The following is a 27,442-nucleotide window of genomic DNA, read 5'->3' on the forward strand; positions in this document are numbered from 1 at the left end:
ATACGTGAAACAAGGACAGCAATGGGCCCGGCTTGTTTGAGGCAGGCAATTATCTGAGAATAGTAAAAATTGAGTTGTGATCGGGCATTAGGCGAGAGGACACTGGTACAAAGTAAATGGTAAGGAACTGTCACAGATGAGAGCAGAGTTGCCAAAGTACAGATATATAATGTCCAGTTAGCTTTATTCCATTCATGCTTATTATACCATTTCGTGCCCCGTACAGAAGATTCACACTGATTCAGGCCAGTAGAATGCGAAACAGAGACGGTAAAAGAGAGGGGGAGGTGATCATAATCTCTTTCTTTATCATGAACCTCGACACTCGAGCATATCCCACCAACCGAGCAAACACAGTGGTCTATATCTGACTCACTTGCACTATTATACAAATACGTAAATTCAGCACTCTTAGCTACTATCTGATATCCGTCTGGCAAAGACTGAAGCACAAGGTCAGACCGAGTTGACTCTCTATTTATGTTACAATTTAGGTCTCCCAACTATGATCCACTTATAGCTTTGACTTTCAATACTCCGAAGGAAATTCTTCAGAGAAGACACAGTTTTTGTAAATTTATTAAATGACAAAACTGTTTTTTTATCATTAGGTAGGTAAGTATAGATAATCACTAGATCTGCAATTCAAAGGGCAATAACATTATCACAAGAGTTTATATACTGCGGAGAGAAGCACGAAGGTCTATTCCTCACAATACATGTAAGCCCTCCGGAAGGTCTGCCCCTCGTCCGTCTGGCACTGGTTGTATAAACTACATATTCATCACTTCTGTTTAGTGAGCTGACACTTACAGCCGGCAAAAGATGTTCCTGTAGCAACACGAAGTATCGATCATTTTCTGATTTATTGAATAATCTTTGTCTTTTGTGCCATTTATGTTCAGAGAAAACACAGAAATCTTTACTGTTCCAGTCATTTCTTTTTAGAGGCACGCTTAGCTGTGGTACTACGAATTACGCGGCACCTTAGACTGAATGCAACATGGCCTTAACCACATAGCGCACACTTCGGTTCGGCCAAACATGGTGCATCTTTTTTCAATAAATGCATACCGCTGCAGCGAGAACAGCGGGGAGGGCTGGTGCGATTGGCCTTCATATGATCAGGTGATTGACACTTATAACAGCAACAAGGAGGACGGGGGCAATCAAATGCTCGGGAAATTTCATATTCTACCTTAAGTCCGAGACAAAGTGCATTTGAAAGTCCAACAGCATCGTAGAAGAATACCTTAACAGTCAAGGACTGCCTGATGCGCTTAGCGTCTACAACTCCTTCACACCCCACGAACAAACTGACGTCATAAGCTAGCGGTATGCCTTTAACTATTCCAACGAGTATCCGCTCTTGAAGTTTTGCATCGCACTTCAGAACATTAGGTACCGCATCAAAAAAGTCCTTTGCAGCAACTGGGTCAATCTGCACTAAAAGTTTATTGCCTGACGGCTTGATAGAATGAATGGCTTGGTGTCCCTTGATTTGGTCAATGGCATCGCGACGTTTAAAATTACCTTTGTGGCATAAAATAGTGCATTTCAAACGAAAAGTTTGCAAGCTGGTAACACTATTCCTTGAATTAATTACACTTCTGACGAAGTTGCCAACTACTGACGTTCAAAGTGAATGAAAACTAACACCCGAAAAGAGTGATTTTCACTCTTCCACTTCCCCTCTGAGGTACAAAAAAAAAGATTGCATTTCACACGAGAAGTGCGCAAGTTGGCAGCCCTGCCTCTGTATAGAGGAAGATTAAAACATAAAAAAACACGAAATGCTATACGAAGCTGGGGACATATTATCCGATGTTTCCCGTCTTTTTCTCCAGATTTCTTCAGGTACCCATTTACTGCTAAGTCGACTCTTGCTGAGCTTACAGTCACACCGTTGACTCCCGTCACAAACCAAATAATCAGTGCAACCAGGACTCGAACCCTAGCCCCGCATACACTTCTTTTTTCTCATTAGAAGATATAAACATTTCAAGAGCCTTCATTACATTTTTCCTTATCCCTATAATACAAATAGGTACAAGCATGGAAAGCTGAATTACTTTCAAGATACTCATTTAGAGGAAAAGGTGAAGAAAAAAGAGCATTCCTCCTAGTGAAATTTTTTGTCCATTACTAAGTGTATATTCTTTCAAATTATTCATAACACACCAATAACACACATAAAAGACGTGAAACACGTTCTAAATACACCATAAACCATATACACACATAAACACACCATATAAATAAACTACAATATAAATACACCGTACAAATACACCATAATACACACATAACACACCTAAGCCTAAAACACGGTTCTTAACTCAAACTAAATCCATCTAGATCTGTACTCTAATACGGCCCAGAACAGCCTCTCGCAAATAATTTAACTGGGCAATCATTGGCACGCAGATTTAGTCTCCAAAAACTCTATCTGAAATTAAACTATTTCACTACTTCAGTCGATGTACTCCCCGTTATACAAACCGTCAATTCCGTTTCACAACGCTAAATTTCGATATGTGAAAAAAGCGGTACAGTCTAATCCACAGCTTGGTCCCATCTGCCGAAGTATGGAATCACCAACCTGATTGAGGTGTATTTTACCCCCCCCCCCACTGTTATCAATACACATCGTCTGATCAGAAACCAAACTTTTAGTTTGTTTTTCCTCTTTGTGGCGTATTAGCAGTTTCTTTCTTTACGTGACATTCCTTACTTCTCGTTTATTAAAGTGTTTAAATATTTGGCTCGCTCAAGCCTTGCTTCTGAGCTTATGGTTTGATTGTATTGAATTGTTGTTGAACTGTTTAACACGGCAAAATGAATGAATGAATGAATGAATGGAACTTTCCTACGAAGAACACTATCACCATATTGTGTATTGTTCAAAAGTAGATGGCATTAATGACCAGCCTACCGACACCCCCTAAAACTAATCAAAAGCTCCGGGTTTCGCTAAGAAACACTAAGACAAATTTAGCATTCCAATAGAGGGTTGTACTCCAACGAGAGAGACGGTAAAAAGAGAGCACGCGGGTAAATGGTAAATAACCTTAAATTAACAAAATTTCCGATTCGTTTGACCAATTTTCTCACAACTATCATTTGTCAAGGGAAGTTCAACAATACTTACTTGGCCTTTCATAAAGTACTTGGAAAGGGTCCAACAATTTGTGATTAACACACTCCACAACACCCATACGGGCCCTGGCCTCGCTGTCAAATATCCGAAGGTTGAAAGGCATTAGTCCACATTTTGCATTAACGTCGGAATAAAATTGTCGGCTGGCTTTCAATTTCAACAAGTAGGTCTCGTCAGTTTTTTTGAATATCGATGTTCGGCTCTCCATCTCCCTTCCCTGTCAGAAAATAAAGTGTATTCGCAAACTAATTAATATTTTTGGAGGGTTTTGAGGGGTAGAACTATAGTTTCCATGTAGTCGCCATTTTAATTAAATACCTCAAGAACGTTTTCTCAAACTATGGTATTTAATTCGTAGCTATCTTTTACTAGCATAGAAGTAGAACTAGGCATTAAAAAAAAAAATTTTGATTTTGTTCTGCAATGACAAAAAAAAAAGAAAAAAATTTTTATTTTTTTTTATCTAACATAGATTTCAACTATCTAATTGAGCGATGGGGGAGCTTTGTGTTATGGTCCGGGCCTATCTACTGCGCGGTAAAAGCTACTACTACTACAAAAGAATAAAAAACAAACAAGCAACCGCTTTGAGAAGTAAATAGTCTAAGTAAACGAATGAAAACGTTCCAAATCACTAAATGCGCAAAATAGGATTTCCTAAAAAGAATCCTAAATTTTTACTGCTCCTACAGAAAAAAGAAGAGGTAAGTAATACTTGAATTCACCCCGCTAATACATACACTTTTTTTGTTTCGGCAATTTATGGAGCGGGGGGGGGGGCACACAATATGATAATATAGGGGAAGATATGAGATAAATCTTCAGACTTGGGAAGGGGAGGGTCTTAAGACTAAGCACGTTTGTAAAACATATGGATGGCAGAATACATACCATCCATCAATAGAAGGTCAGCAGCAATGTTGTCAATGATTTGATATAAACTATACCAGTTTTCCGACTAAAATTGCACTGCAAGAGATTCATTTGTACTATCGGTACACCAGGTTAGAAACTTGTCGTAAATTTTCGAAATTTTACGAAAATTTCCGATATACTAAAACTTGGAGTAGAAATCCGAGTTAAAAAGGAGCAATTAGAATCTAAATATCCCAGAAAATTTGATTGAACCAAAAAGTTTCTCTATGTACCGCATTGTACCCAGACCTCTAAATTGTACCAAACATGGTACAATTGTACCGCGTTGGCAACGCTGGTCAGCAGCCCACAAAAATTGGTAACCATAATTATTTTAATTACGACCTATATTATTTTTGATAGCCTCAACAATGTAATTAGGCTAGCACCACGTGGAGCTCCGGAGACAAGCACAAGCAATAAAATGTGTTCTGTCGCCAAAGCGAGAAATATATTTATTGCGTTGGATTAACATCAGTAAATAAAGTGGTGTTTTTTAAATTTTTTACGGTGATTGCGGTCTGTCATATGCGTTACAACAAAAATAGCAATAACAAATAAAAATGAACACATTAGTTCAATTGGGCCCCCAGACAAAAATTGAGATTAAGCCAATGGGCTAATGGTGAATACAATATATTAATATCACCATTTAAGTTGTGAACTCAATTACGTGATGTTTTCCAGTTTATTTTCTTTACGTTAAAATTCCTGTAAAAAAGAAAGAAATCAAATAACAAGCTTTCTATTATTTTTCACAAGTTCAGTAACTTTTTTTACAATTGAATTTTTTCCAATAAAAATTTTCACTATAATAAAAGAAAGTACAAACGTACAGGGGAGCATAACGAATACACAATATAGATTCCAATGTCACAATTGGTAGTATGATAGTAAGAATTGCCTCATTATGTTTAATGTCTACAATCACAAAAAAAAAAAAAGTTAAACTTAAAAGCATCAAATGGAAGAGAACCCCTGTGGACGGCTTTGTAGGGTGCATCAGAAGAATTTTCCCTGCGGGGGTACACAGAAAGGAGAATGATAAAAAAGGAATAGCTGAACTAATTTTTCTTGAAGGAAAGAGCCTCCTAATTTACCCTATTCCTTCTCCCCATGCACAAGTACGTCTAGAAAATTTTCGGACTTTACTGGGCCAATAGCAGAATATTGTACATCCTAGTTTCAGTTACACATACACAAATATTTTTGGGGGAGCCAATGGTAATTTTTTCAGGAGGGGGAGGGAGGGCAATAACAAAAAAAAAGTTCATTTGACAGTTAAAGTAAAGCATAATATTCACAAATATTCTCGATTTCGGAGAGGGAGGGCCCCCAGCCCCCTCCCCCTGCATACATCCCAGATGTTATTTTGTTTTTTCACGCGACCGATGCGAGGGGGAAAGTATTTTGAAGCTACTACCAGGCATAACTGTGGTCTCGGTACCCGCAGAAGTCTTTGCCATGCTCCTTTTCAATCAGACAGCATGCAACGTTTATCCCCTCCGTCGCTCCTAGCAAGCTGGGTTCAATCCACTACTGATATGTTCAATAAACAGCTGGCGGAGGAAACTACAATGTAAAGAAATGTGTGCATCGGCTTCGTAAATTTTCGATCTGCCTTCGACCCTGTTGACATACAGTCACAGTGGCTGATTCTACAATCTGCTTGTGTGCCAACAAAAATTATCAATCTGCTCAAAAAGCTCTACATTAACAACGAAAGTACTGTCACTGCAAGATAGTTTGACAGGATACAAAACTTGTAGACCCTCCGGCCCTTTAGATACCACCCCTGTCTGAGTAGCTCGAGTTTCACTCACTGCGTTGATATGGTCATCTTCTTCGCCTGGCCCCTCAAAACACCTGAACGACGGATTCCTGACAATAACCCACTGCAAACGGCTGGAAACACCGGGCGAAGCTCCGATTCTTGCACAGGACAAATCACTCTGGAGACAACTAACGGCACTGACGCCTGATTCCCTTTACGCTGGCGGCATTGCCAAGTAAGAGCTACAAGTCAAGTAAGTCAAAGTCAAGATGCAAGGAGCCGAAATATGATGTAATGTAAAGTGATATGATGTAAAGTTATGAAATATTTAGGGATGTTGTTTGTGAACGGGGCGACTAAAAAAAAATAATATGCAATTACAACGGGGTTCTGATTCTTCCAGCTGTATTTTAAACTAATCGCTTCTTACTTTACATGATTTAAATTGTTCTATGAGAGAGGCTATGAGGAAGGTCAAGGACGACTCTTAGGAAAAGTATCAGAGGTAGAGAGACGTGAGAGAGGCTTTGAGGAAGGTCAAGGACGACTCTTAGGAAAAGTATCAGAGGTAAAATAAAAAAGCCAACCTGTCCTTCGCCCGTTGAAATTAAAACATCAATAGCATATACTTCATAGGTTTCAAACTTGTGTTTGTCATGTTCTTTCCTCTGACCTTCATTGGGATTTTGGATGATTGTCTTCTCCCCATCAATTTTGAACTGTTTCAACTGATGACTCAACATACCTTCAATTGGCTTGCATTTATAAGACTCAGCTACTTTCTGAACTGCTGATGTGATTTCTGAATTCTGAAAATGAAATAATAACAAAGTTAAAGTTTAGGGTAGTTTAGTAATAATCATCAATTATTTACTAAACGTTCAAACTAAAGCCTCCTTTTCTACATTCAAAATAATGTAACAATGTGTTTGACATTACAGCTAGCCGCAGAGGAACAGAGAGATTATTTGTCAAATATCGTGTTACTAAAATACTATTCATACTTTTTATTGGTTTAAAAATAAACAGAAAACCCTATCGGGTGTATTTCAACTTTTGGTTCTTTTTATGGCTTAAAATTTATATAGGAACACAGAAAAACTAAGTTTTAAGAAGATAGGGTTGCCTGGCTTCCCTTTTTCACATGAAATATCCACCCAAAGCTTCATTCCCGCCCGAAAGCTTCACAACTTTACTATCATGATTTTCCGAAAGTTTGAGGGATATATAATAATAATATATTGCTTAAATAAGACTATAAGTCTCTAAATGACGAAAATGGGAATAACCCCGACTTCTCTTCAGCTCAAAATTTTTTCTCAACTCAAATGTTTTTTCGGAATTTTTTGACGTCATACATTTCACAATAAAACATTGGGTCTAATTGGTTTTCGAGCGTTGAAACCATGAGACACATGAAAGCCTCAGCAGGTAAATGGTTCCTTACATGCGTAATACGATTTTGCAGAGTCCAACACCCGACTTCCTTCAGAATCGTTCACCCTCTATTTTAAAATTGTGTCCTCGTAGGCGGTTTCGGTCAAAGTTAATTATCCTTATCCGCAGGCACTTCCATACACTCCGTGACACGTTTTGCACGTTTTGACCAAGCCACCACGTATGGATCTGTACGCAAGGGTTGGTAGGCTCAGGCGCTCTTGATAGGGGAGGTTGCAGAGGTTTGGTGAGAATTTAACTATTCTTTGTTGTACTCTATCCAGAGCATCAAGCATAACTCTCTCCAGAGCATGACTTTTTCGTCTTTTCCACATTGTCATGGAAATACCAAAAAAGGTATTTTTCAATGAAGTAGCCGCAAAATTTTCAATAAAATTACCGCAAAAAAGGTTTTTGTCAAAATCGAAGGGGGAGATCTAGGGGAAACAGTCTCCTCAAGGGAATCAAAGAGGAAAAAGTCCTCATCCTAATTGAAGTCACTGAGTGAGCCTTTAAAGACATAAAACAGCTTCGACTTTTTTTGTTGTTGCAAAAACAGCACTTTTATGTTATAGTCACATTAAAGTTTTTTAATATGAATTAGAAAAAATAACACGTTATTAGAAAAAACGTTAAAAAATCGTTGGTGAAATTCAGGTGCCAGATTCAGACAATTAAAAGGACCAATGTTAAGTCCAAGGCAGTACTTATCAGATAAAATGTTCTCAATTTTAATATCATTCCCTGTCCAGTCATCTAAATGCATTGCTTTCCTCCTGGCCCTAACAATGAATTAAATATTTCTTTGTTCTTTTTTTAACTCCCATTCTGATACTTTCTTTTAGGCTAAGATTTGCTAGACGTCAGGGAAGGGTTGGCCAATTAGCTAAGCGTCCGAAAATATGGCGTGGCTATGAGTCACTACGTCAACCAGACAGGAAACTTTAAACCGTACAATACTGGCATCAAGGATAAGATCAACCTCCAGCCTTTCATTTGGAGGGCAAAGTGTCACGCACGCACCCACCGCCGTCACCAATTAGCTCAGAATTCCATGGGTGGTTTGTTGCGTTTTTGATATTTTTTCAATCTTAGTCAAATTCTTTTTTTACATAAACCACACGAACAGGGTTGCCATCGCTAGTGATATATCTCTGTTTCTAGTGATTTTTTATGTTTCCTAATAAAATAAATCACTAAATCAGCACATATATCACTAGATTATCAAAGAAAAAATCAACCTAAAAATCGCTAAAATCTAGTGACTTCTTTTTCATCTGGTGGCAACCCTGCAGACGAGTAGCAAGGTCACTAATATATTTGAGTAGTTATATTTTTTGGCCGAGGTTAAAGGTTTTAGCAGGTAACACGGTTTGATAGGAGGCTGATGCTCCCATGTTATTGAAATGTCTTTTACAAGAGAAGACAGCTGGAAGTGTGGCTTGACAAGATTGAACCAATTTGTCGAGTGTAAATAAGATTACCGTTCGATGACACTAGAAGGCTTTCTCCCCCCCCCCTCTTCACTCGAGCACTGAGCCCGGGGATCCAAAGTGACGTTAAAATAGAGACGTCCAAGGGAATTCACAAGAAACTTTTTTTTCCCCTAGAGACTATTTGGTAGGTTATAAGGACATAACCGTACAAGCCGTAATTTATTTAGGTTGTTTTACTTAGAGTGAAAGGGAAGAGCCTGAGCATTACTCTGGTTCCCTCCTCCAAATCCTCCAACTACCCATCTACATTTAAAGGTCTTTAGCATTAAGACCGAATTCCCAAATTTTCCTTCTTTTTAAGTCACACATAGTTATGTAGTTTATAGTTATATATATATAGTTTCCAAATAACCAATTCTATAGTAATTTAACATAAATAAAATCACTCTCAATGATCAAGTAGGCTACCATAAAAATTATGGGTATAATAACAAAATAATAACAATATTAACAAAAGAATAAAACAGGCGAACCTCGTTATCTTTCTTAAGTAACCTGAGAGCAGCTTCAAGGGCATAATGAGCAGCTAGAATGGCATCCGCTTTTCTGCCAGTTGAGGGCTTCTCTTTGGAGGCACCAACAACTAAAGAATGAGCCACGACAGCAATGAAACCATCAACATGAGCACCAAAGTCCCTTAATAAGAACAAATCATTTTAACAGACTATAAAAAGACTTCCAGATATAGATAAGTCAACTCAACAAGGCTTCCAAAAAATCATCAATAGTATTTAAGAGTCATTTTAATTAATAATATAATGCTTTTCTAATTAACCGTAGAAAAGGCCGCATCCAGGATATTATTCGGGGAGGGGGGATTAATTTTTTTGTAAGTGGGGCATAAAGTTAAGGTGTACACGACCATGTCTCTATTCAAGACAACATTAAATATATCTTATATCCTAAAAAAAGAAAAACAAATAACAATTGAACCGCGTGTTTGGTGTCATTATTGACTGATATCTGGTCTAGAAGCAGTTTTATTTTTCTTTAACCAACAAAGAGTTAATAAGCATTAAACACAAACATAACCATGCAAAAGAGACAAATATCTTTTACAGTTTTATCAATCATAGCTTTACAAATGCCCCTGTCCCCCCAAAAAAGGGCCCGGGATACCCATCTTTAAGGATTGCCTTGGGAAAAGGATTATGACATCCGAAATTGTCACAGTCAAACATCCCCATCAACATAGACCCTTTATAACCGTTATTTCCAAAGTAGGGCGCAGGCCTCAGTGGTGGGGCCTGGTGATATTTTGGAGGGTTATGTGCAGGAGGTGCATCCTTTGGTTAACTATACTTCAGAGCCTTTATATTGAAAAAAGGCTTTCATGTAAATGACGTCACATTCATATGTATTTAAAGAGCAAAAACGATACATGATGGTATTGCAATGACGTTATGCGTTGTATAAAAGATGTTGCATACAGACAATAATTTCCATTAATATAAGATATGCCTAGAGGACGACTGGAAGAAAGATACCAGATAGTGGCCTTTTAAGCTTCCTCCATGTGAATACGCGTAATATTTCGAATAGCAAATCTAAATATAACAAGAGGGGCATCGGGATTTTAGAAATGCCTAGGTGGGGTATGGCCCAAAATCGGCAGGGAATCACTGCTTCATAAAATATTTGAGAATTCTATGTAAAACAAATCCTTTAAGTATAATATATTATTTTAACTAAAGCAACTCAAGAGGGATCTAAGTCGCCTCATATACCACAACTCAGAGGCCCCTGAAAACCATAATGGTGATCTTATATAAAATAAACTCCCTTAGTTATAAGACATCAGTTAACAGATCACAGAAAGAGAGACTACATTTCAGTATGACAGAACTACCCAATACTTTAAGACAAGGCCGTACCCAGGATTTTGTTTTCGGAGGGGTTTTACTCAAAGATTTTTTTTCGGGGGGGGGGGGGGGTACACAAAAAAAACTCAAAAAACGCAAAACAAAATTTGTTTATATCCATTTTTGTTAGTTTTACGAGTCAAACAAACATTTCGGGGGGGGGGTCAATCCCCCAAACCCCCCCCCCCTCTGGGTACGGCTTTGCTTTAAGACAGAGATAAAGCAACTCAAAGGGGCTTAAAAAACAACAAAAACAAACATCAATGCCGTCAAAAGTACCTTTTAACTAACAGAGTAATACTTTTTGATTAACCTTAGTTCAATCCCCCTAATTCTTATTAGCATATGTGTCAAGCTTAATGAGTGACTTCAGCCAAAATAAAAATTACAAAGATTAAGAGGGTAAAGATTAAGAGATAAAAAAACATTCGGATTCATAAAAATCTATTTGTTTTTATACCTAATAGACAAGCAGGTAATTCGTAAGACCAAGGGTGCATTTGAAGGAAACACTACATAATTGGATCAAAGCTACTTTAAAACAATCAAATACATACTTATTTCATTCCTCAAAGACGTTGCTTCAAGTTATCCCCTCCTTGATGGATAAATGTACAGCCAGTTATTTTTATATATATTCTCGTTATATTTTACAACAGCTAAGGGTTACAACAACAGATTGATGGTTGTAATGTCTAACATAATGCAGATAAATCGGATATTGCAACCCCTCGTTAATTTAGAATACAGTGAGAATATAAATAGTGGGCTCTCTATTCATCCCTTGGTGAGGATAGGGAAGGGATTACAGTGAAAAAAAAAATGCAATTTTAGGAATGACATATGTAAATATTAGACATTGTTTCAAAGTAGTTTTCAAAATGATTTAGGGTTTAGTTCAACCCCTTCATATACGGAATAATTTCTGTTCGTTTTGAGTTTTAATGATGCTCCTTACTTTCAGCCGAAAAAACTTGTTTTTCTATTTAATTTCTGATCATTTTTCAAATAATTTTGGTAAATCTGGCTCACCTTCCATGAAATATTCCCTTTTCTTAAGGTAAACTCCCCCGTGGAAAGTTCTTCCCATGTACAATACACCCATCGTTAAATTACCTCCAATGATTCCATCCTCGCTGAAAATTCAACCCCCCCCCTAACCTCCGTAAAATTTCTTGGAGACGATTCAGCCTGAAAAATTCTCCTTGGCATACTTTCATTTGAAAAAGACTTTAGCTTCTTAATTGTTTTTCCGGCTGGCCGTGGTTTACCCCCCCCCCCCCGTGGAAAATAATACTCCAGATTAAAGAATTTTATTTGAGTTTTGTGTTGTTTTTTTTTTAGGGGGAAGGAATTTTGGTACTTGTGTATTATACGCCACTCACTCAAGTTTACGCTTTGTAAAACTCGAGAACAAACTGGTTTCTTTGTTAGTTTCTTTCAGTTTAGCATGAGACAAGACAAAGACAAGTGACAGAATAGATGGGAAATATATAATTTGGTCTATATATTTGCGCATACGGGGGCGGGGGGAAAAGCATTGGGACAGTTTGAAGTCAGAAAACAATTCTTACTTCATAATACATCTGCAGAATAAATGTACCTAACACATTTTGCATGCAGACCCGCATATCCCCCCTCCCCAATGTGTAAATGTAGAGCCCAAATTTGTTTCTAAAGTGACGAAGAAACTAACGGAGAATCCGGCTTGTTCTCGAGTTTTACACATTGCGGTTTTAGAAAAGGTAGAGGATGCGTCAACCAAATTTTTGCACTTAGGTTAATAAATGATAAGTGCCTGAGTTGTCAAAAACCTTTGGTCCTCAGTTTTATAGATTATGAGCAAGCGTTCGATTCTGTTGATAGAAGAGCTTTAGTAAAAGTTTTATCGTTGTATGGTATACCAGACAAATACATTAAAGTGATTAGTACTATGTACGAGAATAACACTGCTGCGGTTAGGGTAGGAAATGAGGTTAGCAGCTGGTTTTGTATTAAATCAGGAGTTAAGCAGGGTTGTGTTCTATCCCTCTTTATATAGATTATTTTGACAGACTTTGTCTGAAGGAGCACAGGAAAGGCAATGGGGGACTACAGAATCAAATGGGGAGGAAAAAGTCAGGGTGCTCAGGGTTCAGCTCAAGTTCAGGGTGCTAGAATAGGTTTGAAAATTAATGTTAAGAAGACTAAGTCACTAAGGGTAGGAATAACTGAAGACTAATAGGTGAAGTCGGGTAATGAAAAGATTGATCAGGTGGGCCAGCTTCACTTACCTTGGTAGCATTGTTAGTACAGACGGTGGGAGCAGTGAAGATGTTAAAAGTAGAATAGCCAAAGCTCTGGGTGTTTTTTCACAGTTAAAAAAAAGTTTGGATGAATAGGAAGATAAGTCTGCAAACCAAGATTAGAATATTAGAAGCCACAGTGATGACAGTAGTCAAATATGGCTCTGAAGCATGGGCGCTTCGAAAAGCAGATGAAGATTTGCTAGATGTTTTTCAGAGAAATTGCTTAACGATAGTTCTGGGTACCCGACTGACTGACCGTATTTCAAACAATAGGCTGTACGAAAAATGTGGTTCAATACCGCTCTCTAGGGCTATAAAAAAAGCAAGGTTGAGGTGACTAGGGCACGTTGTGCGGATGAAGGATGACAGAATACCGAAGATTGTTCTTTTTGGCCAACCGTCTAGGGCTAAACAGAAAGCAGGTGTTCCTCGTCTGGGGTGGGAGGACGTCATACAGAAAGATTTAAAGGAAATGGTAACTTCGTGGGCGGTGTAAAAAGGGAGGCTTTGAATAGATTGGGATGGAGGAGGAGCGTGCGTAGCTGTGTTGGCCTTGGGCGGCTTAGTGCCGCGGGGAGTTGTTAGTAGTAGTAGTAGTAAACTAGAGTGAGTGGCGTATAATACACAAGTACCAGGAATTTTCATGGAGAGAGCCGGATCTCCCGGTATTATTTAAAAACGATCAGAAACGAGCAGAAATTATTTCGTTATGAAAGGGGTTGCCTCCTTCGCAAGACCTCACTCTTTACGCTGAAGTTTTTTTTATACAATTTTAAAACAAAGCTATTTATTCTAAATAAACGGCCATTAGGTTTCAGGAATCGTTCTTGAAGAATTAGGACAAAAAGTCAATACTTTAGCATAAAGAGCAAGGTCTGGTGAAAGGGCAAACACCTTTCATATACGTCATAATTTCTGTTCGTTTAAGTCTTGATATTGCTCCTTACTTTCAGTTGAAGAAACTTGTTTGTTCTATTTGATTTCTGATCGTTTTAAAATAATATCGGGAAATTCGGGTCTCTCTCTCCATGAAAAATTCCGGTATTCGTGTATTATACGCCACTCACTCAAGTTTACGATGTGTAAAACTCGAGAACAAACCGGTTTCTTTGTTAGCTTCTTTGTTACTTTAGAAACAAATTTGGACTATATATTTCTACATTAGGAGGGGGGGGGGGGGAAGTACAGCGGGTTTGCATAAAAAATGTGTTAGGTACAATTATTCTTCATATTATGAAGTAACAATTGTTTTCTTACTTCAAACTGTCCCAATACTTTACACTCCCCCACCCCCATTATGCGCCAATATATAGCCCAAATTATATATTTCCCATCTATTCTGTCACTTGTCTTTGTCTTGTTTTACGCTATGCTGAAAGAAATGAACAATGAAACCGGTTTGTTCTCAAGTTTTAAAAAGTGTGAACCTGAGTGAGTGGCGTATAATACACAAGTACCAAAATTCCTTTCCCCATACGAAAAAAATAAAAATAAAATAAAATTCTCAATTTTGGAAAACCTTGTTTTCCATGGGGGGGGGGGGGGGGTATTTTCAGCGGGGATATTTTCAGCGGCGGGGGGGGGGGGTATTTTCCGTGGGGGTAAACGTCTAGAACCGTTTTTCCGATCACTCCAGAAAACCCCCACCATGAAATTTTTTCCCAGAAATCCAAAACCACTGGAAATTTCCCCTGAACAATTCACCCAGAACAACTCCAAATCCAAAGTTGAGTTGGCAAAGAGAAAGTAAGACAAATAAAAAGAATCTTATTTAGGAGTTCTGTAAAATTTCACCCGGAAATTTCATCCTTCAAGAAAAATTCTTCTCCTGGAAACCCACACAAAGCAAAGAATACTCTCCCCCCCCCTCCAAAAAAACAAACAACATATGTATACTTCGAAAAAACTTATTTTTCTATTTAATTTCCAATCATTTTTCAAATAATGCTGGTAAATCTGGCTCACCCTCCATGAAATATTCCCTTCCCTTATGGTAAACTCCTTCGTGGAAAGTTCCTCCCACATAAAATACACCCACCCCGACGTTAAATTTCCTCCAATGATTCCATCCTCGCTGAAATTTCCCGCTCCCCCTCCCCCTAACCTCCATACAAATTTCTGGTGGACGATTCAGCCTTACAAATTCTCCTTGGCATACTTTCATTTGAAAAAGACTTTAATTCTAATGTTTTTTCTTATCACTCCAGAAAACCCCTATCCGTGAAAAAATTTTTTCACAAATCCAAAACCACTGAAAATTTCCCCTGGACAATTCCCCTAGAACAACTCCACGTCCAAAATTGACTTGGCAAAGAGAAAGTAAGACAAAAAGAATTTTATTTAGGAATTCTGTCAAACTTCCCCTGAAAAGTTCACCTCTGAAAATTACATTCCCCACGAAAAATTGTTCTCATGGAAACCCACTCCCAAGCACAAAATCCCCCCCCTAAAAAAATATATGTATACTTCCCAATAACAAATACCATATGCAAAGAACAGGCAAATTTCATAACTAACAGTCCATTCCCCAAGGGCTATGAGGGGTCATCTTACCCTTAAAGGCATAGTTATTGGACCTTTTGACTATGCTTAGCAAAATGGATATCTGACAATTTTGATTGAATCCCTTCGAGGCAAAAAGGGGTGTGGGAGGGGGGCTATTTGCCCTCAAATCTTTTTGGTTACTTAAAAAGAGCATTAGAACTTTTAATTTCCACTCGAATGCACCCTCTCTCGATCTTCTAGGACCACTGGGTCGATATAATCACCCCTAAAAAACACAAAAAAAAAAAAAAAACAACAAAAATAACACAAAAAAAAAAAAAAAACAATACAAAAAAGCCTCCCTGGTATCTCTTCTGGCAAAAAAAAAAATATTCAAAATTCCACATTAATGTATATAAGAATTTGAAACTTCTACAGTAGAATTCTCTGGTGCACTGAATATTATGGTGTGATTTTCATTAAGATTCCTAGACATTTGGGTGGTGTTTTCCCCTTTTCTAGAAATTCAGGCAAATTTTTCATGGGTTTGTAGCTTTCAATGGGCAAAACTAAACTTGGTGAACTTTATATATTTTGAATCCGCATAATAAGCCAATTCTTTGATGTATCTATTGATATCGAAATTCTGTTTCTAAGAACTTTGATTGCTATTGAACCGAGTTGCAACTTACTTACAGTTTGCTACTGCAAAACTGTTTGATAGGTTTAGTATCATACTTATGATACCATAAATTATACCTAATTTGCCCATAAATAATCAAATGAGAATAGTCTGTAATACCGCCTCCTCATACAAATCAGGACTGTGAACATCTATACTCTGTACAGTTTGATCAGGCAAAAGAAAAGAAAAAAAAAGCAAATCAAACATTTTGAACTTATATGTTTTTATTCTCCCATAGCTGCTTCATATATTTTGTAACCTCAAGTCATAGACTAGGAACAATGATCTAACAGGCATTCAGGTTTGGTCCTGTAGTGGTGCAAACAGATTAACCTGTTCATTGGAAATACTAGACCCAGAGCTTAACCTCACCTGCAACAACCTACTACAAGGCTTGGAATTTATCCAAAGAATGACAATCAATTTTATATGACTAATTTAATTATAATAATATTATAATTATTATAAAATGACAATAATGACAATCAATTTTACATATAAAATTAATAATGACAATCAATTTTATATAATTAATTTTATATAATATAATAATTTCTATGATAAGGAACAAGTTTACTTACACTTTGACAAGGTCATTGTCCTGGAGAATATAATCAGGATCTGTATTAAGTGGGGAGAAATGGCAGATGCAGTTATTTACTGATATACACGTTGGAAAAGCGATACCTACAAAATGAATAAATAAATTGTAATAATTAAGGTAAGCCACTGTTTTCAGCTATTATATTACTAAAGATAAGTTCGAATACACTGGATACTCCTGGCCTGTAAAATGTTGTTACTTTGCATGTGAAAACATTGCTGTTGATTTCTTTTTTAAATTTATTAAGGACTCTGGTATGCATGTTGATGGATTCCTTGCTCTTTTGGCGCATTCATCAGTTTTTTGTGCCTCCAAAGAGAAGGCCTCAAAGGGTAGAAAACCTAATGCAATTTGAAACAAATGGAATAAGCCAGAGAATATTATGGTTGACAGTATAAGAAAGGTTTGGTACACCATCCTGCTGATCAACATGCACTAGTATGATGTTTCTTGATGACTGGTGTGAAGATGTTGATGGTTTCATTAACTGTTGTCAAAAATTCTTCAGTTGTCCAAAGAAAGGCTTTCAACAGGCAGAGAAGCTGATGTCATTTCCAAATGTTGCATACCCAAATGGGATATGCAACAAAATGCTATGATTGATGGTTTAAGAAGAGCTTGTTAGACAGTCCTGCTGATCAACATACACTGGTGTGATGGTTGTTGTTGACTGGTGTGATGATGTTTCATTGCTGCTGCTGAATATTCTTCAGTTGTCCAAAGAGATACCCTCAACAGGCAGAGAAGCTGATGCCATTTCCAAATGTTGCCTACCCAAATGGGATATGCAACAGAATGTTATGATGATGGTTTAAGAAGAGCTTGTTAGACTGTCCTGCTGATCAACATGCACTGGTGTGATGGTTGTTGTTGACTGGTGTGATGTTTCATTGCTGCTGTCGAAAATTCTTCAGTTGTCCAAAGAGATACCCTCAACAGGCAGAGAAGCTGATGCCATTTCCAAATGTTGCCTACCCAAATGGGATATGCAATAGAATGTTATGATGATGGTTTAAGAAGAGCTTGTTAGACTGTCCGGCTGATCACCATGCACCGATGTGATGGTTGTTGTTGACTGGTGTGATGATGTTTCATTACTGCTGTTGAATATTCTTCAGCTGTCCAAAGAGATACCTCAACAAGCAGAAAAGCTTATGCCATTTTCAAATGTTGCATGCCCAAATAAGATATGCAATGGAATATTATGATTGATAGTTTAAGACGAATTTTTTAGATGGTCCTGCTTATCAGCATGCGCTGGTGCATATGTTGAGTTTCCCTGCTTTTGTGGCACATTCGTTAGTTGTTGGTATCTCCAAAAAAGAAGTTCTTCATAAACAGAAACTCCGATACCATTTTATCTGCTAATTAAGCCCTTGATTATTAAGAAAGATAATGTGGTAGGTCTATCATTATTGCCAATAATGAATTCAATACATGATTCAACTAAGATTTTTGTTTTCATTTCCTTTATCTATTTTAGTATTTGATCATTAAGCAATCTTAATTATACTGGAGTACCAAGGACAGTGAAAATGTGTTACAAGTGCCTTAGACAGGATCTGTGTTATGTTGAGAGAAATGAACAATACAGTTGTTTACTAACATAAAAAAAAATCCCTAATAAATGTAATAATCTGGGGAACCACTGGTTATCAAGCTACTAACGGTAAGTTTAAAGACATTGGAAAACTCAAGCCTGTAAAAAACAGCTACTTTGACTGTAAGCACATTATTGTTCACTTTTTTTTTAAGTAAATAAATTCTAGTTACCGTTTATATATGTTACCATTACATATACCGTTTGGATAATATATTGCATCATCATAGTTTACAGTAATCCTGTTGGCAAATTAACAGATTCAACAACCATTTTACCAAAGGTTCAGAACCATGAACCATGATAATAGAAAAATCACAAATATATAATAGAAATAATAAAAAAACAATAGAAAGAAAAGAAGATAATAGAAAAATGCAAACAAAGAGTAGGTAAATAGCTACAATGCATATAACAAGAATGGTGGAACAATAATGAGGTGGCCACCAATGCATGGTGGCAACAATTAAGACTTTAAGAATTCCATGAAGACAGGTTGAAAAATTGAAACTGAAAAATTTGAGAGAAGCAATTTCAGAGAAGAGAAAGAAGAAGTAACTAAGAAAGAGAAGCAGAGAATAAGAAGCAGTTTTAATTAAGATTCTGCTTTCAGAATCAATGCACTACAACCCTCACTGAGCCCCTATGAAGCTGGCAATATATGCATGATGAAGTCATAAGGTAAATCAAAAGATACTGAGTGAACCCCCCTCTTCTAATCAGTGCACCTGAATTTTTACCATCCAAAACCTAAACACATTTCCAACAACAGCAATTTTTAAGCAAGAACAGTTTCGAGTCACTACAGTGCATAAAAATGATATCAGCAATTCTGAAGACAATGGCAGTCCAATCAGAAGGGCCAACAACAATATATAACGGATTTCAGATCAACACCACACCACTTTTTGACAAGATTACCAAAGATTAAATTAAATTACCAAAGATTAAAACAAATAAGTTCAAAATAGTAAATTACTAAAAAAAGCTCTCTTATTACCAATGCATTAGAAAGTAAAAATCCAATTGTATCCATCTTCCAGAAACGAATTACTCCTAGTCCATTTGCAGAATAATGCACCTTTTAAAGTATATTTTCTTTTCATTAATATTATTTTTTGGCAAAGCTGACTATGGGTCTTATAACAAAAATACTTGTATACAATGGTTTGCCACAACCTTGGCAGGGATAAATTATTATTTCTAAAAGTTATTCTGTTTACATGTGATGGAAATAAAGAATATTTGTCATTAGTTTTGTGAATTTCTAAACCTTAAAAGAAACCAGGGCATCCCCAGCTCCCCCTACTTTTTTGGTGACTAAAATAATCTACCAGCCTCCACCCTTCTTCCATCTGCAGAAAAATATTATTGAAGAATACTGACTAAAATGAAGAGTTGGACAAAAAAAAATAGGAATTTTACTTCAGATACTCAACTCCCTTCTCTCCCCTCCATAAATATGATCTGATCCTCCCAATAAGTTAGTATATGTGCACTCATGCTATTCAGATACTACTCCACATAATTATTTGCAAACAAAGCTATTTCTATGAAAAGGTCTTAGTAAAGAGTAGATATACAAACTCTATCAGATGGAAAGTTTTCTTTTCTCAAACAGAGTTTGAGTCCAGGTGGTTCTATTTATTTGGTTTAGGATGGGGGTTAGTAGTAAGACTCTGTAAACTCAGCAAGATGCAACCTAGCTCCAAATGGGCACCTGAAGAAACCTGAGGATGGTAAAAATAAATGGTGTGTAAAAGCACAGGATGGGTGGCCCTGGTCACCTTTCGCACTTCTTGGCTGAAGGGCCATGATATGGGGATTAGCACCATTAGTTTGGATGGTGAAGTCTGGTGCTACATCCTATACCTTTTATTACAAGGAAAGGGGATAAGTCAAGCATTCTATCTAAAAACCATTTTTGAATCTCTAGTTAGCTTTCACAAATACAATGCCTGAATCTAAGCTTCAACCTAAAGTTTAGCTAATAACTTATCCAGAGTGATGAACAGCCTGAAAAAAAGTGAGAAACAATTAATATTGAACAAAAATATGCAACTGAACAATATGTGATCATAAGTGTGATCACTTACATGATCACACACACACAATATGTGATCAGCAACTTGAGTCAAGTTGTTTACATGAAAAACAATGATGGATTAATTGATGGCCATAAAAGACTTTACATCCATTCATTAAGCATTCACATCTCAAAACTTCTCTTCAAAGTAGAACTTAGAAATGAATTAAAGAATTACAAATTAATTATTTATAATTAAAGATATAATAGAAAATAAATCAAAGAAATTAAATGAAGTACCAAGGACAGTAAAACTGAAACCTGGCAAGTTTGAATTAGTTAAGAGGGAACTCATACAGCCATATATATCTTATAAATTAGGAAAAATCAAGGATTTGTGTTTTTAATGAAAAAGACCTTCATATGCAGTTATGCTTTTTTTTGTGGTAAAACTAAAAAAAGAATAAAATGTGAGTGAAAAATCATCAAAAATCAGCTAAAACATATGGAACCAAACAATTAAGAAGGTCTAGCTGCTCTATAAAGGTGCCGTTGTCTTTCAAAGTTAACAGACTGCTAATCTTTGAATTTTTAAAAACAAAAAACATTGTCTGCTAATAGATTTTGCTTATTTCTCTTCATGATTCAACATGACAACACTGACAAAAACTTCATAATTTGGAACAAAGGAAAAACCTCAGAAAGTTACAGTTTTTGAATATAACCCAAGGTGGTTTCAGGAAGAATATCTATTTTTTTGTCTTTGAATGAAATTATGGAATTACTCTGATTTGATCATTATGCTAATAATAACATAAAATATTAATTCTATAAAGACAATTTACCTTTCTTTAAATCTTTTTCTTTTTTAAAAACTTTAGACGTTTCTTCCAAAACTTCATTGTCTGCTGTTTTGCACAATTCCCGGACAGAGGCACCAGCCACACATCTTTCTATGATCTTCTTGCACACTCCTGTAAAACAAAATTTTCAGTAAGCAACAAGTACCTTTTTTGGCTGTTCACTCCTTTGATGGAATTTTATTAAAATACAGACTTTAGTTTACTAATACTTAGAAATTATGGGTGCCATTTCTAAATGGCATCCATTACATAAAAAGAATGCCTTTTTTGGTTATTGTTTAAATTCACTTATTTGATGATTTTTTGTTGTTTGAAACTAAAATTGACTTTTCCTTTGAAATGATGAGTGCCATTTCTAAAAAGTACCAACTGCATAAAAAACGTTTACTTTGGCTATTTCTCTATTTTGCTTATTTACAACATTTTAGTTCTGAACTTTTATTTACTTCTCCTTCAAAATGATGGGTGCCCATTAAATTTCTAAAGGGTATCCATTAAATAAAAAAAAGGCCATTTAAAATGCCCAGTACCAAAAATAGTATCCCATTTGTACCCCACAAATTGTATCCCATGTAAATTCCCTGGTGTTATGTATAGCCAATAAATAAATGACTATGGGAACTGTAAACCCTAATTCTTATTTTGTCAGCATGGATTGAAAAGCTTCTGTTGCTTGTTGAAAGGTAAGCCAAAACATTTGCATGCCTTGTTTTACATTATTTATTTTCTTTTTAAGCTTAGCCATATACATGACTATAGCCTGGCTATTATGTGGAGCTAATACTTTTTTCAATTACGCTTCTTTATAAGTATCTTGACACCTGCCATAGAAAAGGTGGGGCAGCACAGTAGCAATGCTACTTGGCAGTTTTAATGGCCTGGTGAAATTTTTTGGCAGATTTGGCAACTTTTGGAATTCAGCTATGGGGAGCTTTGGAACTTTTTCCATACCTGTGTGTAAAGCACATTTTGGATTACTTTAAAATACTGGACATTCATCTGGATTTCTTTAAGAACCCTGAATACATGATTCAGTTGATGTCAACCTTCTGAAGTTTCTGATAATCTACAGCACAATTTGTTTTTCATACTTAGCACAGATTTATACATTCTTCTTTTTTTGCCACTGAGGAGCAGGTACAAAAATAATTATTTAGTTAAGAATAATTTCTTAAACTGCATTGGTCTGCCATAATATAAAGAAGAAATAATAAAAAATGGGGTTTTCAAAGGCCAAATAAAAATACAAAAAAAAGCAAATATTTCAAGAGGACAACTGCCTCTCTTCTTCAGCAGAAAAAAAAATAAATATTTAAGGAAAATGACATAAAAATGACAAAGAAGAAACAAAAATAAACATGGAAAGTCAATGTGGAAAAACAAAAGCAATAAAAACCAATTTTTTTATGCATTTGGTTTCAGTTCTTCTAATTTTGGCTTTTATTGAATTTTATCACATTTTTAAATTCTTGTTTTTTGACTGGTTCTTACTGGTTTTGTTTTTTCACATGTTGAAGAAGGGAGGTGATTGTCCTCTCAAAATATTTGCTTTGTGTTTTTTTTTTCAGTATTTCCATTTGGCCTTAAGAAACCCCATTTTTGATAGTTTCTTCCTTAAATTATTTAGTTGTAACCCTGTGTACAATATATACAAATAGTTGGGTAAGACAAGAAAAAAAGCAAAAAAAAGAAAACACATGAACATTAAAATACATGGACATATACATACACAAATTCATAAAGTATTATACTTACACACAAACATACAAAGAAACTTTCCTTAAAAAAGTCAAAACAACTTCACAAAAAGGTGAAAAGGACCTAACTGCAGACAAGCCTCTTCTTTAACTTGGAATCCAACTTATCAAATGATGTCAATATATCAGTTGCACTAAACATTTGAATTATCGTACAGTTGCTATACCAACAAGGCCAGATACAAACTGTAGTTAAAGTAAGGGAAATACATTAATTTGATGTCCTATATGTTGCTAGTGTTAAAAAAACAATGGAATGGTCACAAAAATGTTGAATTCTCAAGCCAAGGCCTTGTCAGTCATTATTTGGAACAATTTCAGCATAACCTGCTTTCAGTTTATGTTTAATGTCTAAAAACACACTAGAATGAATAATATATTACAGGTAATTACTTGGTAAAAAAAAAAAAAAAAATCCTAATTTAGTAACTGAGATAAATCAGCACTTGAACAAGGTCTAGACCTAACTCATCCATTCAATCACCTAGGACATAACAGTATATTCAACTCAATAATCCAAAAATCAAGTCCAACATAGAGCAAAATCAGCATTAATAAGTATAAGTGATTGTCCCCAAACCAAGCCATAGCACCATAAGTCTACCAAATTTTAGTATTCCCCAGGTAATCACCACATGTCAGGGCTCCTCAGATGAAAACTCATTGCCTATATAGGTTTCAGCACTTAAATTTCATTACCCAGGCAAAATGAGTTCACCATGCCATAAAACCATATGGCATACCCCTATGTAGTGACACCTGTGGAATATCTATAAACAAAGCAATACCCAAAAATATAAAAATATACCCAAAAAATTTTCCAAACTTTCTTAACCATCATTAACCTTGCACTAAATCAAAATAACCACATCCCAATTCTGAAAGAATATCCTCAGCCAGTTTACCACCCTTAATTGCATAATCCTAACTGTTAGCCAAAAACTTTTCACTTTTGCTCAATTTCTACAAATTGATTTTAAAAAAACTTGCCTTATTCAATAACTGCATGAGTTGAAACAAACCCTAAAATCCAAAATTATAAAGGGAAGAGAAAAAATAATCATCCCACAGGCTACCTTGAAATATCTTGATAATTTTTATTATACTTACTTAAAAGTTGTTTATATTGAAAACTAAGCTTTTTAAACTGCAAAGCAAGCTTATTGGCAGAAAAATCTTTTACAATTTGCTTATTGCTAAGTATTTGACTCCTATCTATGAAATCAATGTAATTAGTACAAATTCTTGCATATCTAAATAGTTGGGAAAAATTCAATGAATATGTTATATTCAAATGTATATTACTTTTAGGAAACTATTTCCCATTTTGCTAAACAATCATGGGCTTGGTTGAGGAAGGGTGCATTGTCTGAAAAGCAGGCATGACATTTAGAAATTTCCTATGCTAGCATACATAAGCCAGCTAATAGACTAGGCTATAAGGATAATTTTAATTGTTTTGAAAGTTTCCTTTGGAATAGGCCAACAACAACATACACCAATAAATCTTCAGGATTACCTGAGCAGTGAATGGAAAATCCGGGCCTGGTGATAGGCTAATTACTTCATGGCCTAGGGGTGAATTTTTTGTTGATCATATTATTGACTTGCAAATAATGTGAACACACCATTATATGCCTTTTTATGCTCTTTCTAAATATAATAGTTACTTTTGCAGCAAATGAATTTTATCCCCACCCCCAGGGCTATATATACCAATTCAGGGTATATATTTGCACATCAGTGGGAGGGGGGCAGGGGGTGTTGGTAAAATTTATTTCTGAACCAAATGAGAGGTAAGTTTCAACTTTACCCCCCCCTTAATGTGCAACTATATACCCTGAATTGGTATATAAGCTAGGCCTATAGGGGTGGTGATAAAATACATTTGCAGCAAAATTGATTATTATATTTAGAAAGAGCATAAAAAAGGCATTCAGTGGTATGTTCACTTTGTTTTTAAGTCAATAGTATGAACAACAAAAATCTACTACCCTAGGCTAGCCATTATATTTCAGCCCTAGCCTATAGGCCTAACAAAACCTTGACAAGGGTCCTAGCCAAATTGACACTGTAGATTGCAAAACTTAATTTTGACACTATACATAAGTATGGTCCAGGCATAAAACTTAGGATTTATATGATCAGTGCTGGACTTTTCTTAGCAAAATAGGGCCAAATTGATAATTCACCTAAACTAGCCAGTTTTAAACAAATGGAGTTATCATACTATTAACAATATCTGCAGCCATTTTATACTTTGTGACAACAATGTCTTCGGCAATTGTCTTTTCGATTTGCTCGTCATCTCCAGAAACAGACATTTTTCAATGAACAAATACAATTTATATAAAACTCGCGGTCTTCTGTCAAATTTAATATTCTTTTCTTCTTAAACTTCCTCTTCAGAATAGAGTCATCTTTGTTTTAAGATCATTAATTATTAGGTGTCTCTGTAAATCCAGCTGGCTGTGTAGCCACCAAGAAATACTCTTAAGTGCTGGGCACACGTAGCTGATCTCGGGAACCGATTTCCAAATCAGCGCCAATTTTAAAGACACCTAGTTTGGCTTAGATTTCCTAGTTTCGGCGCCGATTTACAAAATCAGCGTCGATTTGCATCATGTCATCACGAAAAAATAGGGATACAAATAAATAGTCAGCCAGACTATTTGAAAGAATGCTTCTTTCAACAAATTTTTCTTACCGCTATCGTTTGTCCACTGATGCTGAAATCGGTTCCCGAAATCAGCTACGTGTGCCCATCCCTTTAGGCTCAATTTTATTCTCAGCAATGATAAAAAAAGAAGATGTTAACGAGTGGGGTCAGTTGGGGTCAAATATCCCCAAGACTATTTTGTCTTCCTTAGACTTTGAAAAAGACCTGTTTTGTAAATTTATTGAAAAATGGCTTTTTTCGGTATTTTATTAAATAATTTGAAAAAAAAGTCTCCCCCTCTCTCCTTCTCGACTTTGAAAAACACACTTTTGCCCATACCGAATTCCCATAAATATGCACCACTGGTATTAATGTTATGCATATATGTGTTGGGAGATTTGAATTCACTTTGGCTAGACCAGAAAAGTGCTTGACTAGATGGGCAAGATTGTTTTCTGCTAATGTAGTCGACTTCAATTTTTTTAAATCTCAAACCTCATGCTCAAAGGTCTAACCTTAAAATCTCAAAGGTCTAGATACAATCTAGACCTTTGTTGCTCTGCAGTGGATACATATTGTCTGCATATCAGTGCGGGAAGGGCCTATGGAAACTTTGGGACCACTTGACTACGATACCATGACCAAGTACCGTCAATGGTGGCACTGGTGGCGTAGTGCCATACGTTGGTGGAGTTGGATTATGTACACCGGTGGTAGTGGTGTGATAAATTCTCTATGGTCAACAGTGTAACTTCTGGAGGTGTCAGTGTAATATCTAGGGGTGCCGCTAGAGTATCTAGCGTGATCGAGTGGTTCAAAGGGTTCTACAGGTTCTACCCGCACTGATATTATAACCGGTGTGGGTACAAAAAGTGTACCACCTGCGGGGGGTGTAAGAGCAACATGATTTGACCCGAGGTGTCAAGAGCTGTATCACCACTAGAAATATCTCTTCTTGGAGGGGGACGGGCCCTCTGGTCGATACTGCAGGGACAATATTTCTCATGCTATGTTTTCTAACCCCGCCAGGGTTCGGGAAAAAATAATCTAATACGTTCGGACCAAATAACTCACTTTTATTTACAATCGTCAACACCAATATCACTACCCGAATTCTCAACGTGAACTAACAAAGAAATATATGTACACATGAGAAGAAGGGTTGCCTCTGGCGTAGCCCATTATGAACGCGGGCCAATATAATCTATGAGAAGTACAAAATTTCTTTACGCATAAACTATCTATTAATGGCCAAAGTGAGCTAGATAAAAATAGAATTCCAAACTACTTTCTTTCTTGTTGTAAAATTATCACCTTGGTGACAATTATTTAACTTTTAAATAACATTATATTGTTGGTAAATCTATGTATTATGGAAAAGAGACATTTATTCGATGAAAAAGGGGACGGGCCGCAACAGCTCCTTGTGAGATAAATGACCAACCGTGCACTACGCTGGCCAGGCTTTACAGCGTAAAACACTAAACATCAACCTTAGAATCTTTATTAGCCTTCTCTCTTCCTTCTCAGACCAATGTCTATACTGTTATTTCCACAGCACGGCAGAGGATCTGTCGCCATCCAACATATCTCCACGGCAGAAAAACAAGCCTCTCGATTGTATGGGCATCAGCATGAGATCTGAGATTTTGCAAAATTGAAGTGCACAAGATCAATAGAAAATAATTGTACCCGTCTAACCAAGCTATCTCCTGGCCTAGCCAGAGTGGATTCAAACCACCCAACCCATAAGCATTTATCTGATATCCATAAGCCATCCAACATATCTCCACTGCAGAAAAACAAGCCTCTCGATTGTATGGGCATCAGCA

The 27,442-nt window shown here is 36.4% G+C and overlaps 1 protein-coding gene across 1 annotated transcript in view; it reads right to left on the minus strand.

Annotated features, from left to right (window-relative positions):
- Nucleotides 1-25,324, minus strand: part of LOC148943312 (proliferation-associated protein 2G4) — a 52,260-nt gene extending 26,936 nt beyond the window's left edge. The window contains exons 1-6 of the mRNA XM_089101891.1: nt 25,182-25,324; nt 21,177-21,305; nt 16,683-16,788; nt 9,256-9,418; nt 6,437-6,658; nt 3,152-3,377 (exon numbers count right to left, since the gene is read on the minus strand). Coding sequence (XP_088958017.1) covers nt 3,152-3,377; nt 6,437-6,658; nt 9,256-9,418; nt 16,683-16,788; nt 21,177-21,305; nt 25,182-25,275 — 940 coding nt within the window. The 5' untranslated portion in view covers nt 25,276-25,324. The remainder of the gene's footprint in view (nt 1-3,151; nt 3,378-6,436; nt 6,659-9,255; nt 9,419-16,682; nt 16,789-21,176; nt 21,306-25,181) is intronic.
- Nucleotides 25,325-27,442: the final 2,118 nt, after the last annotated feature.

Source organism: Artemia sp. Qi Xiang Cuo, chromosome 15, assembly GCF_049724085.1.
Source record: "Artemia sp. Qi Xiang Cuo chromosome 15, ASM4972408v1, whole genome shotgun sequence".
Taxonomy (NCBI): Eukaryota; Metazoa; Arthropoda; class Branchiopoda; order Anostraca; family Artemiidae; genus Artemia; species Artemia sp. Qi Xiang Cuo.